Source organism: Polyodon spathula, chromosome 8 (assembly GCF_017654505.1).
Source record: "Polyodon spathula isolate WHYD16114869_AA chromosome 8, ASM1765450v1, whole genome shotgun sequence".
Lineage (NCBI taxonomy): Eukaryota > Metazoa > Chordata > Actinopteri > Acipenseriformes > Polyodontidae > Polyodon > Polyodon spathula.
The window spans coordinates 25,373,003-25,387,403 of record NC_054541.1 but is presented as its reverse complement, the minus strand read 5'-3'; the positions used below and the strand labels follow the sequence as shown (position 1 = coordinate 25,387,403).

The following is a 14,401-nucleotide window of genomic DNA, read 5'->3' as shown; positions in this document are numbered from 1 at the left end:
TAATTCTCCACCCATCAAACCCATGTGATACAAGATGAAGTACGTGGTTGTGCATATTATTATTGTGTTGCTCATGAAACTGTTTGTAGATCAAACCGGTTGTGTGGCTTCCTGCTCAGCTTCATTTTTTTATGGGCATGGCATCCAACTGTACCTGATGCGGACTGGTTGTTTGTGAATATACATATATGGTAGAGGCTGGGCACAATCCTGCTTCCACACAAGCCTTTCAGTTTCTGTCACTACAAAATTCACAGCAGAACCATTGCACTGGTAGTTAATGGGAGGGAATGTTAGACAAAATTACTAATATACACAACTTTTTTTTCAGTGTCACTAATTTGCATTTTGCACGCACTTTATTGTAATCAGAGTGCCGATGGTCTTTTTTCACAGCACAGCTCCTAGTGTACAGCATCAGTTTGCTTACAATGGGCTATAGTTAAGAAAGCTTTAACTTATTTTTTGTAGTTTGTTTTGGTCAATAAAGCTTGATATTTATGAAACTATTCAACCTAGATTTGCATACAAAACTTTTAGTTAGTCCGACAAAATAGATGTTTCTTTCAATTGTTCTATGAGTTGATAAAATAATTAAGATGGAGTGTGTGACATTTAAGAGAGTATGATGACATCAGTGCACTGCATTAGCAATATGTATTTGCTTATGCAACTGAATCTACTGATGCTTATCTTTCATCACCTATAAATAAACCACAAAACACACATGAATGATTAGAAATGTAAACTACATATTCTGATTTTGAATAAACAATTAATTTATTTTTATTTTTTTCAAGTTGTATCATAAAAGTGCTTTTTTTTCCCACAATGGACATTGCTACTATTTATAGTTAGAACAGTACCCGATATTCCCATTGTTTTCTCCAGGCAAACATTTGAATTTGCTTCAGGTTTTGGAATTATTGTAAACAATACTTCCTAGATAGAAAATCCATCTTTCCAATAAAATGAGATAACACAATGCAGGACTGTTAAATATTGTACTGATTATAAACATTATATTGTATGCATGCAGCCAAATGACCACATTTATTTTACAAATGTTAAATTAATTTATAACTAATAAATTAATTGGGAAAAAAACAAAAACAAAATATGAATTGATTAATCAAAATAACATGTTTCTTTGTTTTAAGACAGGTCATGTTACATGAGCAGATAGATTGTAAATGAAAGGAAATCAATACTAAAAATGATATGAAAAATTAAATCAAAGTAAAAATGGAAAAGGCTGTGTGTGTTCATCAGGCTTTCCAGATGCTACACATTAGTTGAAGTCTTAAGATTGCACAGCTGTAGTGGACACAAGTGCACAAGATGTCTAAAAGCATGTATGACACATCTCCTATAAGCTAATATAAATATATAATACCCCAGTGAGAGTAACTTTACTTTTAGTAATATCTACTGTGCTATGAAAAAGGCAGTTGCTGGTTACAGTTTATTTTCCTGATCACTGCAGGATCAAGGGCTACTATAAAGTGACTGAAAATTCTTTGGACTTTAAAACTTTTTTTTTTTTTTTTTTTTTTTTTTTTTAAATTAACAAGAACTAATAATAAAGAATAAAGTGTTTTAACAAAAAGCCTGTACCATACAGTACTAAAAGCTAAAAGTACAAATAACATTTTTATCAAAAGAAAACAAAAAAAAAACTCATTCATTATTATAAAACAGTTGAAGATCCATGTTTTTTGTGAAATGAAAGCCACAATGACAAAGGGACCTATTATTCTGAATACTATTAAAACATATTTAGCAAGTGCACTTGCTTCAAATGATTAGTCCATAGACTTTAAAATTCATATAGAGTAGCTGACATGCTTTCACTGCCTCTGGCTCTGCTAGTGTTTATGCTACTCTCAGGTTAACTCTGTTAACCACTCACCCTATAGTAAATAAACAGCCTTCCTGAATGGAAAGTGTTATTATTGCTATAGAAAATGATAGTACAAAAGTCAGGCAAATTATAAACACATAATTTCATCAAGATAGACATATAAAAATCAAACTCATACTACAGGCATACCCATTGACAGGAAAGTAGTACAGAAACACTACTCTTTGGCACTGATGAACTATGGATTATACAGTCAGGTGATTAGTTCAAGTCTACAGTAAGTACCTACAGAATGCTATTTAAATAGCTTTTGACTGTAATGATTCTCTATTACTATTACAAGTTATTCAATATCCTAAAAGCCATTAGAGAAATGTTGCAGAAACACTACGGGGTGCTGTTTCTGAAATTCTTTCATTAGTCTCTTTCTTTCTTTGACTGGAATGGAGGCATTTTGACTGATTTCTTGGATTAACTGCTGAAGCTGTTTAAATGTTGCTTGCTCCCGCTGCTCTTCATATTGCTCCAGTGTCAACCTTTGGCAGTAAGTGAATGCTGGAAAATAAAAGTGAAAACACTGCTGAGAGTAATTCACATGAAGTCATCTTATGAGGGGGTGGGCAGGCAGACAAGGTTTATGCAACTCAAAACACAATAAAGTAATTGTCATAACTAAAAACTAAATTTTGGAGAATGAACTGAAATGCTTACTTGTTATAGTATCAGGATCCCATCCGCGCTGTAGAGAGTGAAGCTTCGTTCTAACTGTCTCAATAAGATGTATGGGAGTCTGTATACAGATAAAACATACAATTACCCAGGTTATACTTTTTTTCACCTAAACACACATTTTAAAACCAGAAATGTAGAATACAATAAACTCATATGCAGTAGAAACTGGCCAATACATGACATATGAAAGCTCTCTATAATAGGAGACTCTGGGATTACAAAGCTGTATTGTACTGTATTTAAGAGCAAGTATATTTTCAGGAAGGAGGAAAAAGAAAGATTTTCAATTGTATAAGGACCTGCACTAATATATATATATATATTATATATATATCTATATATATCTATTAATAATTTTTAATTAGGCTTGCTAACTATTCAAGTTTTATTTTTTTGCCAAAAACGGTTTAGCTACTAACTATTTACAAATAAAATCTTTATAAATGGTACCTTTACCAGGTTTTTTTTTTTTTTTTTTAATTTAATTTTTTTATTTTTTTTTCGATTCAAGCAGAGAATGGGTGAAATCGACCTTTATGCTTTAAAAAAAAAACAGGACTTGTTATGCCATTGAAACGTCTCATTTAGAGAAACCCGTTTATCATATTCAACATGCAACAAAACTATGGTTACCAGCTGTAGCTGACAAATGAAAGTGCAGTCGGTGCAGGTCTTGATGATTGACAGTCATTTAAGCCAAGGAGAGCATTCTAGTGCTGCTCCAGTCAACGATGTGAGAAGGTGAAAGTGACAGTGAAACTTCAGAGCGGAACAGACAGTAGTACAAAAACTACGCAAACCAGATATGATTTCTAAAGGATTATTTTTGATAAGAAAATAAAAAATAGCAAGTGGTTTTACCAACATTTATCCTATATAAATTTATTTCAGTCAAACTCATTTTTTTGAGAATTCGACGTTTAACGAGCTTTACCGATTAATATTGGAATGAAGCAAACCTAATTATATTGCTCCCCCTTTATAACGATGTAGTCGGGAGCCACAGTTAAGAGACTGTGCTCTTTGTGTTCCAACTTATAACGAGAATACTAGTGTTAATGTAATGGCATTATGGGACAAATAGGAGCCATGGCCGTACCACCTGTCCCTTATAAAGGGGGAGAACTGTGTGTAATTATATATGATTCATTAATTCATTAAAATTAAAGCAACTGGTGCCAATAAAAACAACAAAACAAACATACCTTGAAGAGTTCTGTGTGGTTGTCCATTAGAAACATGGCAAGCTGATCAGTCTGCGCCTTCGATAAGGACTTGTTCTGAACAATAGCCTTTGTAAAGGTGCGGCAGACCACAGATCTGTTGTCGTACTGCACAATACAAAATTAAAGTTGCATTTACTTTCTGGGCAGCAAACATATGAATTTAAATCTATACACACACACACACACAATGCATATTTGTATTACGTTCAACTTCCCGGTCATTGTTATTTCTGGAAAAAAAAAAACTAAAAAATCAGCAATATTGTATGAAGGGCATACCAAAAAATGCAGTTATTAACTACTACTTTAGTGAGTTACTCCACCTGTTTTTGCAGTTTGTAGCCCTCAGGCTCCGCAGCAACAGACATAAATGCCAGCAGTCTTCGGAGTTCATCTCTCACATTCGGTTCCAACAACCTCAGACACAGCTGGGAAGCGTCCAGAGATTGGTCATTCTTCCTCTTCTCTGCAATAAAATTAAGACACGACTCGTATACCTTCAATTAGTCTATACCTGATTAGGTACTAGCCACACACTCTAATAGGAACAGTATTCTTTTTACTAGAACAGGGGTAAGCACTAGGCAACATTGACTCTTCCATTCCATTGCAGAACACTTTCCAACAAATTCTTTAGTTGTTAATTATTTGATCCTGCTGAACATCAGAGGACACAGGGTATTTATTTCAATGAGACAGAAAAGTTAATCTGAAAGCAACAGACATGTACAAATGTAACTCAAGGTCTTACCTAGAAGTTCAATGATGCCAGTATGAATGTCAAAATAGCGGCTTGTTAGGAGTGGGCCTTTTTCCTGATTATAATACTTTGCTATGGTGTCAAACAGCAGTCTCTTTTGTGCATCCATCTTCTCCTTTTCACCTTCACACTGCTGAGATAAATGTTCCCCTGAGATCACTATCAGCTGGTCTGGGAAATACTCCAGGCAATCAATAGCTGCAGAAAGCCATGCGTCAAGCCTGAAGCCAAAAGTAGAATTAAAATTACTGTAAAACTTTTCAGGAAAAAAGGCTATGGCTGATAAAATATAAAGTACTGCATGAAAAAAAACACGTTTGAAAAATGTAAGTGACATGAAAAAAAAGAGAAATACATAAATGCTGTTGCCTTGTGTTAAGTATCAGATATTTCAGCAGTGCAAATGGCAGTTAAAAAGCAATATAGCAATCCTCAATTAGCCTCAAGGGTACAGTCTGCTATATAGCATTTTCAATTAAGGAAACGTGGGACTAAAGTAATGCAGGCAACCCTTGTAATATGCTCTTATATTCTGTATAAATGTATCACAAATTCACTTTAAGACTCAAGCTCTGTTTTCATGGAAATCGTTGTTTATGGATCTCAGTAATCAGTCAAAACAATTCCATTAAAAAAATTCAATTAAGCAAATAAAGAAATAAAGAAATAAATAACCCTAAAAATCAAACTGGTTAATTTGTCTAAGCTAATTGAAATTACTGACAGTGGCAGTTTTAGGCAATGGGTGACCTCTCTGTCCACGCAAGTATTGGAGATAACAAGGTCATCATGGTTACAAAAAGGAACTGTCTGCTGCTCCGTCTTCACAGGAGACTCCAGGATACTGTCCAGAATGGGGAGATCAATTATCTGAAGCAGCTGTAACAGAGTCTGCTGTTTCCAAACATCATCCACAACTGGATACAAAAAGGACAGTTCCATGCAGAAAAGCCAAGTCAACCAAGCAAAGGAAAAGGAAAAACAATGACAAATGAGTTAGACAGCAAAGCTAACATTTTTCGGTTTGCAGCAAGACATATTGATAATTCAGTTAGTAACAAAAAGGCAATAAACAGCTTTGTACTGCATAATTGATGTATTTCTGCAAGGTAAATCAGGCATTCTAGTGGAACTCATACCTGAATACTGTCCCTCCAACAATGGGGCCTTTATAGTAAACAATGGCATGAAATTTGAATGTTATAAAAATGTAATTTAGCAAGTAGCTGATTAAGTCTATGTCTCACTTTTATACAGGAGCATGATCTTCCATAATTAAACAATTCTCTTGTTAACTGCCTCATTTATTTATATTAAACCTGTTCAAAGTATTTTACTCTCTCAGCAGGCAATCTGAATTTCCTCAGCTAATTAGCATGTTTTCTGAAACATAAAAAGATCCTCAAACTTTACTCTATTGAAAAAGTCAGTTGGGTTTTATGGTGTATGTTACAATGGCAGCTAATTGTAATTCCGGTTTAGTAGGAGACAGCGTTATAACAGACAGACAACATAATATATTTTATAGGTGTGCTTGTGTAACAGACAGTGTTGTGTGATGAACAGCCGTTACAGATTCTGTCCCATCGGTTAGATGAAATGAGGGTAAAGGCTCTATAGCACAAATGCAGAAGAGCTATTTTGCATAGTTTATAATGCTTGCAGTGTGCACAATTTCCATTTCGCGCCGAGCCTCCGCCCTGTTACAATGGCAAGACATATTTTATATTAAAAGATAGACAGCAGATTTTAACAACTTACCCTTCTTTGAAAGCAAGTTCGATGGCTGGTCTGATGTGACTTTGGGTGGAAGAGAAGGATGCAGATTAATGGTCTGTAACAATTTCTCTATTCTTTTATCTGAAGATTCCAAGGCGAGAGGATTAGATATTGTTGTTACTTTTTCTAGCCTGTGAACAGAAGAGACAGTAATGTATTACAGTCCACTAGAATGTGATTTGTGAACATATCTTAAAGTAATCAGCCTTCCCCCAAAAGATATAACAGCCAAACCTTAATGTCTAAGTAGTCAAACTAATATTTCACATCATAGTGCATCTTATAGAAATAGACCATTTCAGAGAATGTTTCCAAAATTCCAAAAGTACACCAAACCTTGGAATTTTCTTTTTCTTGCCACTAAACTTGTCAGGCGATACATTCTCAACATTGCGTTTAGCTGAAGATGGCAGAGCATCACAGTCCAGGAACCGGTATAAGCTGCAGTTAGTGTCTTCAAACACCATCTCTTTTTCCTTTCTGAATAGCTTCATGCCAACAGACTCAAACACTTTGGCCTCCATCAGAGCCTGGCAAAGGCGAACCGCTTTAAGCCGGGAAATTTCGCTGCAGGTGAAGTAGATGTTCTGCATGAGATGACTGAGTACTTCATCAACTGCATCTGAGCCAGTGAAACAATCGTTGTATGTTCTCAAGTGTTGCCTTCGTCTTTTCACCTCCACCTGAGTTTGGAGAGCATGAATAATATTCTTCCATAACTGCGTAGCTCGAAAAGGACCTGAAAATCCTGCATGGCACAAAAAAATAAGAAAAACTAAAAGAAAATGTTCTGAAGTATGTGGTATTATGAAGAATAATGTCCTGAATATTACATTTCACGCTTTCTAAAATAAATTAATCATGCAGATGCATGTTCACAATGTACACAAAACTGGTTCATAAAACCAAACCTGGAAGCTCTTTAAAACTTGAAGTGAAATCAAACAAGAAATGCAATGTTTTGTTTTTTTTCACAGTGAAATCCATAGGAGTTAAAAAGAAACTAAGTTCAGCTTGTACGAGAAACTGCTTTCTAACTGTCATATCACACATTGCTACTTTTAGTTGCATAAAGAAAAACAAAGCACCATAATAAACAAAAGAGCAAAGGTGTTATGAATGTGCAACTTTAATTTATATATAATAAATAAATAAATAAATAAATAAATAAATGCAAACGATATGAATGAATGTCAGTAATTTAATAGTTAAATTACAAAAACAAACAAAAGACCAAAGAAAACAACGAATGGTAATGACACCAAATGTATCTTGGCTACTGTAGAACCGATGACAGGGTTACATATATATATATATATATATATATATATATATATATATATATAATATATATATATATATATTATATATATATATAAAATCGTGGGAAAGAAACCGTGCTTAGGTTTATCAGAAAGATTTTCGTCGTAATTCAGGGTCAGAAGAGAAGGCGCTTTAGTAATATGTCCCGACCTAAGCATCCTTTTCAGTTCAAATGTGTAATTTTTAATTTTAAAAAGGTGTAGTGATATAACGTACTTAACATATGTAATTCAAATTCCGTACACAGAATGCATTCATGTCCGTGATGGCTACTGCCCGACTCTGTTTGGAAAACTAAAAGCTTTCTTGAATTACTACAGTGTCAAGCTTCACCCCATAGCTGTTATAGCATTGGCATAACTTATTGGTTTTGTTTTTCCTCACCTGTTCCAGCAACTCCACGTAAAGTCCGACTTTGACTATTTATCCTTCTAAATCTTGGAGTCAAATCAACCGCCATCATGAGCGAGGATACAACGTAGCACTGGAACGCACCATCACTAAGCACAAAGGAGAACGGTTAAACCCATCGTTCTGCTGTAGATTTAAAAATATGTCTTTATATATGTAATTTCAAAAATATGTCTTTAAATATGTCATTATAATTGAATTATTATACTTCAAATTGTGTTTTACGCTGTATACATGGGCCGCATTTCAGTAATGTATATACTTCATTAAACCAGAAATACATTACCCACCCTTTTGATGTTGAAAATGGTTTCGGCCACTGTTTAAACTTTTTTGCTATTACAACACAATTCAGTCGGTCAATAAAGCTTGGTAGGTTGAAGTACAGTGATGGTTTACTTTTAGAAACGATTAATAATAACCCTTTATGCACTGGAAAATTATATATTCACAGTTATAAAAAAAGAAATCTACAAATATTTCTTTATTTTTTTAATTGTACTACAAGGTGCTTTGACATTTCAATGTTCATAGTTAAATTAAAATTTTTAAAAAATCTGTATAGCTCTAGTTCTGTTATATTAATTTATAATTATCCAAATGACAGAAACGAATATACTTGACAAGACCTTGGGGAATAATATCCAAAGATAAGAGGCAGGGTATGGGACATCTAGTGGCCAGTAAACGGAAGTTTATAGGGTTAAGCAATCCCAAATATAAGCGTATGTTAAAAGTTTGGTGAAGATTGGCAGTTCTTGCGTTCTCCCGGTAAAGTGCGACAGACACACACGATCTTCATATATATGGGTCCCAGTTTTTGAATGACGACCCTCAGATGAGATTTCAATTGCATAACTAACAGAACATTCTGACTAGGGTTGCCCCCTGGCCCCATAATTAAGACAGGCCAGGTTTTATTATTTATTTTTTTTACCTCACAGATAAACCACACATTTAATGGAATTGTTGTACAGTATTTACTTAATAAAAGCACACTGGATTCTGGGTAGAAATACTTCCTGCAGGAATAACACTATGTAACACAATGTTTGTTCCTGGGTAGTAAGTGTTATTTCCTAATTGCTTATGCCTCAAAAGTATAGAAAATGGCTATTATTCCCCACAAATTTTGCTTTTGTTTCCAGGACAGTGACATTTTGAAATGTACCCATTTCCAATGAGAAAACGGGCGAATGTGTGTCTTTTCGTTCACAAAGTCAGAAAAAAACAACATATGAATCCAAATTAACATGTATTTATACTAAAGTAATACAAAAATGACTACACAAGATTTAGAAGCGAGTAGTTTTTCGAGATTTACGATTATACTGTAAACCACTTTCACGAATCAGCTCCCAAATGTAGTCTCCCATCATGTTCTCGTTATACTGTCCTTGGTAGTGGCGTTCAAAGTCCAGTATATCCAGGTGGAAGCGCTTGCCTTGCTCCTCAGAGTACGCTCCCATGTTCTCCTTGAATTTATCAAGATGAGCATCAAAGATATGGACTTTGAGGGACATCCTACAGCCCATTGTGCCGTAGTTCTTCACCAGAGTCTCAACCAGCTCCACATAGTTTTTGGCCTTGTGATTGCCCAGGAAGCCCCGAACCACTGCGACAAAGCTGTTCCAAGCCGCTTTCTTCTTACTAGTGAGCTTCTTGGGGAATTAATTGCACTCCAGGATCTTCTTTATCTGTGGTCCGACGAAGACACTGGCTTTGACCTTTGCCTCAGACAGCTTAGGGAAGAAGTCTTGAAGGTACTTGAAGGCTGCCGACTCCTTATCTAGAGCTCTGACAAATTGTTTCATAACCCAATTTGATGTGCAGTGGTGGCATCAGCACCTTCTGGGGGTCCACCAGTGGCTCCCACTTGACATTGTTCCTCCCCACAGAGAACTCGACCCGCTGTGGCCAGTCCCGCCTGTGGTAGTGCACCTTGGTGTCCCTGCTGTCCCAAAGGCAAAGATAGCAGGGAAACTTGGTAAAACCGCCTTGGAGACCCATCAGGAATGCTACCATTTTGAAGTCTCCTATGACCTCCCAGCCGTACTCATCATAGTTCAAGGCGTCCAGCAAGGTCTTGATGCTGTTGTAATCCTCTTTGAGGTGCACCGAGTGAGCCAAGGGAAGAGACGGGTACTTGTTACCATTATGGAGCAGCATGGCTTTGAGGCTCCTGGATGAGCTGTCAATGAAGACGCGCCACTCATTCTGGTTACAGGCGATTCCGATTGCCTCGAACAGACTGGTCACATTGTGGCAGAAGCAGAGCCCATCTTGACGGGTGAAGAAGCTGGAAAAAGCTCCTCAGCTCCACCTCTGAAATTGTCATCTGGATCTACAATGTCTTCCTCGCTCTCTGACTTGCTGCTCTCTTCTAAAGACGGCTGCTCTCTCTCCGGAGAAGTGGGTACGGGGAGCTCATGGCAGTGTGGCACCGGGGCGAATGATGAAGGAAGGTCCGGATACGTGATAACAGGTGCATTCTTGCCAGTCCGACGTTTGGAAGGGTCCACCATGCAGAAGTAGCAGTTGCTTGAGTGGTCAGTGGGTTCCCACCAAATTCTTGGGATAGCGAACTTCATGGCTCTCTTTTCCCCTCTGTACCATCCTACAAAAATACATTTATTTCACCCATGACTAATGTGTAAGAGATTCTCGCAACATTTTTCATATATATTTTTTCAGTAACATTGAAAATTGTAAAACATTTTAAAATTAAAAACTTTTACAATTTTAAAAATTGTAACAAATTTTATAACATAAAATTCCGAGCAACAATTGTTCATCTTACCTTCCAGAGTTTTTCTGCAGTGCTTGCAGGTGAAATGAGGTGCCCAGGGTTTGTCTTGATCCCCGACAGGCATGCCGAAATATGCCTTGTAGGCCACTGAGTACTTTTTCGCTCTTGTCTTGATAAATTGGCCGCAGACATAGCAAAATGCATCTGCCGGATGCTTGCAGCCTCTTGATGCCATCTCAGAAAAATGCAGATATGTATCCACTTAGGCAGCTGGAACTAAACTGAACTGGTGGGCTTAAGGCCCCTGTATTTCTACTACTATTTATATTACTGGAAAGTTCGAGAAAGTTCTAGAAGTTACTCCAAGTTTACTCAGCACTGAATCTATCTGGAATGTTCTGGAAAATAGGTAAATTTCAAAATATCACTGTCTTGGTCACAAAAGCAAAGTTTGTGGGGAATAATAGCCATTTTCTATACTTTTGAGGCATAAGCAATTAAGAAATAACACTTACTACCCAGGAACTAAAAAAAAGAAAAAAAATTGTTATACAGTGTAATCATCAAATTACATCTATACACCTTACTGCTTTATTTGTTTGAATGAGCGAGACTGTTAAACAGTAAGACATAAACAAAATAAACAAATTGGATCACAACGTTAAAAGTGAGTATGAAGTTCTCTGTGCTGCGTTGAGTCCTTTCAGTTGGATTAAAGGTTTGCCTGGTTCATCCTGATTGACCTTAAACCTCTCAAGATCACAAAAATGTCCAATCCACTCAGGCACAGAGAGGACCATCAAAACTACTGCCAACAGATATATTTGTGAAACTAGATTGACCACAGTATGAGGTGGACAGAAAGGTGTACATTTAATTTTAAAAAATAAAAACAAAATAATTATACATTCCCGAAACTCCCTTCAAAACAACAAACAAAATTACAGTATGATCAAATTAATCAATTATCCCAATAAAAAGATTATAAATACCACAGATTAACACAGCTAATCCCACTATTTAAAATATGGTCTGAACAGTCTAAAGCTGCTTGATTAAATTACTGTAGTTTTTAAATCTTTTATTTGAAAATATTTCAGGTTTGAGTATTCACTCACACAAATATATGATTCAACAACCTGTTTTTGTAATAAAACACCCTTTGTTGAATTTGGGTTTATTGGTAATTTCTAACATTTCAGTGTGAGGGGAATATATATATATATATATATATATATATATATATATATATATATTACACATAGTTCTCTCCCTTTATAAGGGACAGGTTATAAGGTGGCACGGCCATGGCTCCCATTTGTCATATAATGCCAAAAATATGAGTTTGACTGAAATAAATGTATATAGGATAAACGTTGGTAAAACCACTTGCTATTTTTTTTGTTGAATTCAGGGCTTATTGGTAATTTCTAACATTTCAGTGTGGAGCATATATATATATATATATATATATATAGTAGCACAACAGGGAGGGGGTTAATATCCTCCTTGCCTAAAAACATGAGTTAATTGTTTTTGATAATTTCTCTTCTGGTTAATTATCACTGGCACCTGGTTATCATCGCAAATTAGAGTCAGGTGCAGGGTATTAAAGGAAAGCAGTCCGTCTGCTCAGGGCTATAATTAAATATACAGGAAGCTTGCTAGTGATTAAATGTAAATAAGTTAAACAGCATATATTAAACAAAATAAATCAAATGTAGTAATTATACGTACAACCCCCCCCCCCCCCCCCCCCCCCCCCCCCCCCCCAAAAAAAATATTTTACCATGTACTTTGGGGTTTTTTAAGTACATTTTGACACCATCTGATTTTTACATATTCACATACACTTTGAAATGTGAATTTTGTGTACATTTTGTGCTGCTGTGTGGAGAACCATGATTGATGGTGTGTTCAATCGCACTAAAAAGTACTGTGCAAAGCCTTTTTGTTTCATCTGTAAAAACTGTGTTTTTTTCAGCCAGTAAACAGCTTAGCTGCCAGTTTATTAGACTAGGTTCCTGACAAATGTCTAGGAGAGCTCTGAAGGAGCTTGGTGTTTATCTTGTTTTTATTTTTCATTAAAAGTGCACATAAGCACTAAATCTCCAGTTTTTGTGTCCTGGGTTCATTTTATAAAGGGGCAAACGAACGACTGAGAGTGCAGCCCTGTTACTATTTTTATATATATATATATATATATATATATATATATATATATATATATATATATATATATATATGTGTGTGTGAAGTGCTGAACTACTGGTTCATTACATTTTATGCAAAATATTCCACATACAAGGTTGCTATCCTTACATTACCGATTTAAAACTGAACATTTTTCTTTATTTGGGATTTCACTTTTATCTTTACCAATACATTTGTACACTTTACATGTGTTTTTACAGGTTGCAATGAACATTAATGTATCTATGGCCCCTTTATATTTAAAGTGGACTAAAATGTCAGCTAAATTTGCATCCCTTCTAAACACTACATCGGTGCTCTTGCAAACATTTTTTTTATTTTTTCTGAATTATTGTAAATGCTTCCAAGCTATTTTTCAAATGTTGGGTAATAATTTAGAATATGTATTTATTAATGGTACTCTCTTAACCATCTCTTCCCTTTTCTCATAATCAACTAGTTCATTCCTATCGAGTTTGTCAACTTTTTTCAATTTGTTCTTTATATCCTCTTAAATTTATTTTTAATTCCTTTCTCTGTTTTTTGTAGTCATTGTCAGTATGTTTCCAGTAAAGATCTGTTTTAATAGATCCTTGTGGCTGAGCAAGAGCTCTGCCTACAAATAGTGTAGTGTTTTGGTGGTGGTTGGCAGGGATGAGTTTAATTCCTCTCCATACCAAAAACATGCGAGAAAGTGGCTGCTCCTAATTTAACAATTGCTGCTAACGGGAGCAGCTACAAAAGGAGAGCCCAGGGCTCCATTATGGAGAAAGATTTGGTGAATGAATCTGGGTTGTTACTGTGTCTTTTCATTTTTATATTTGTGTTTTATTTATCTATTTTATATATCTGTCCAGTTTTTGCATTTTGTAAGTAATAATATAATAATCTTTATTTATATATTGCGCCTTTAATGGTGGACCACCATCGCAAAGCTCTTTACAAGATACGAGACTAGTGTGTGTGAACTATGCATCAGTTGCAGTCACTTACAAAAATGTCTCACCCAAAAGATGGAGCACAAGGTTAAGTGACTTGCTCAAGGCCACAGAATGAGTAAGTGGCTGAGCTGGGATTTGAACCGGGGACCTCCTGGTACTTGCACACTTAAGTTGCACCTTCTTTCCTTTGCTGTCTTCCACAACACAATCGTTATGGTCTCGGGCAAATTCTTCTGGGGTTTTTGTGCATAGCCTTTTTTTTTTTTTTTTTTTTTTAACATTCGCTACAATTTGCAACTCTGTTTTAAGTCATCTGTATCTTAACTGTAACACAGATTTAAATCCTGCTAACAAACCTCCATTCCTAATTGTAAGTTTGTTTTAAATCTTGCTTTCCAGTGTTTATTGGCTGTACACTTTTTT

At 35.6% G+C, this 14,401-nt stretch overlaps 1 protein-coding gene across 1 annotated transcript; it reads right to left on the bottom strand.

The window, feature by feature from the left end:
• Nucleotides 1-827: 827 nt before the first annotated feature.
• depdc4 (DEP domain containing 4) lies at nucleotides 828-8,148 on the bottom strand. Its single transcript, XM_041257313.1, has 9 exons — nucleotides 8,069-8,148; nucleotides 6,698-7,109; nucleotides 6,344-6,492; nucleotides 5,307-5,499; nucleotides 4,574-4,803; nucleotides 4,146-4,288; nucleotides 3,802-3,927; nucleotides 2,576-2,654; nucleotides 828-2,419 (listed from the first exon to the last, which is right to left on the bottom strand). Exons 1-9 carry the CDS (start codon nucleotides 8,145-8,147, stop codon nucleotides 2,220-2,222), a joined length of 1,611 nt encoding a protein of 536 aa, XP_041113247.1. The 5' UTR covers nucleotide 8,148; the 3' UTR covers nucleotides 828-2,219.
• Between the last annotated feature and the right edge of the window lie 6,253 nt (nucleotides 8,149-14,401).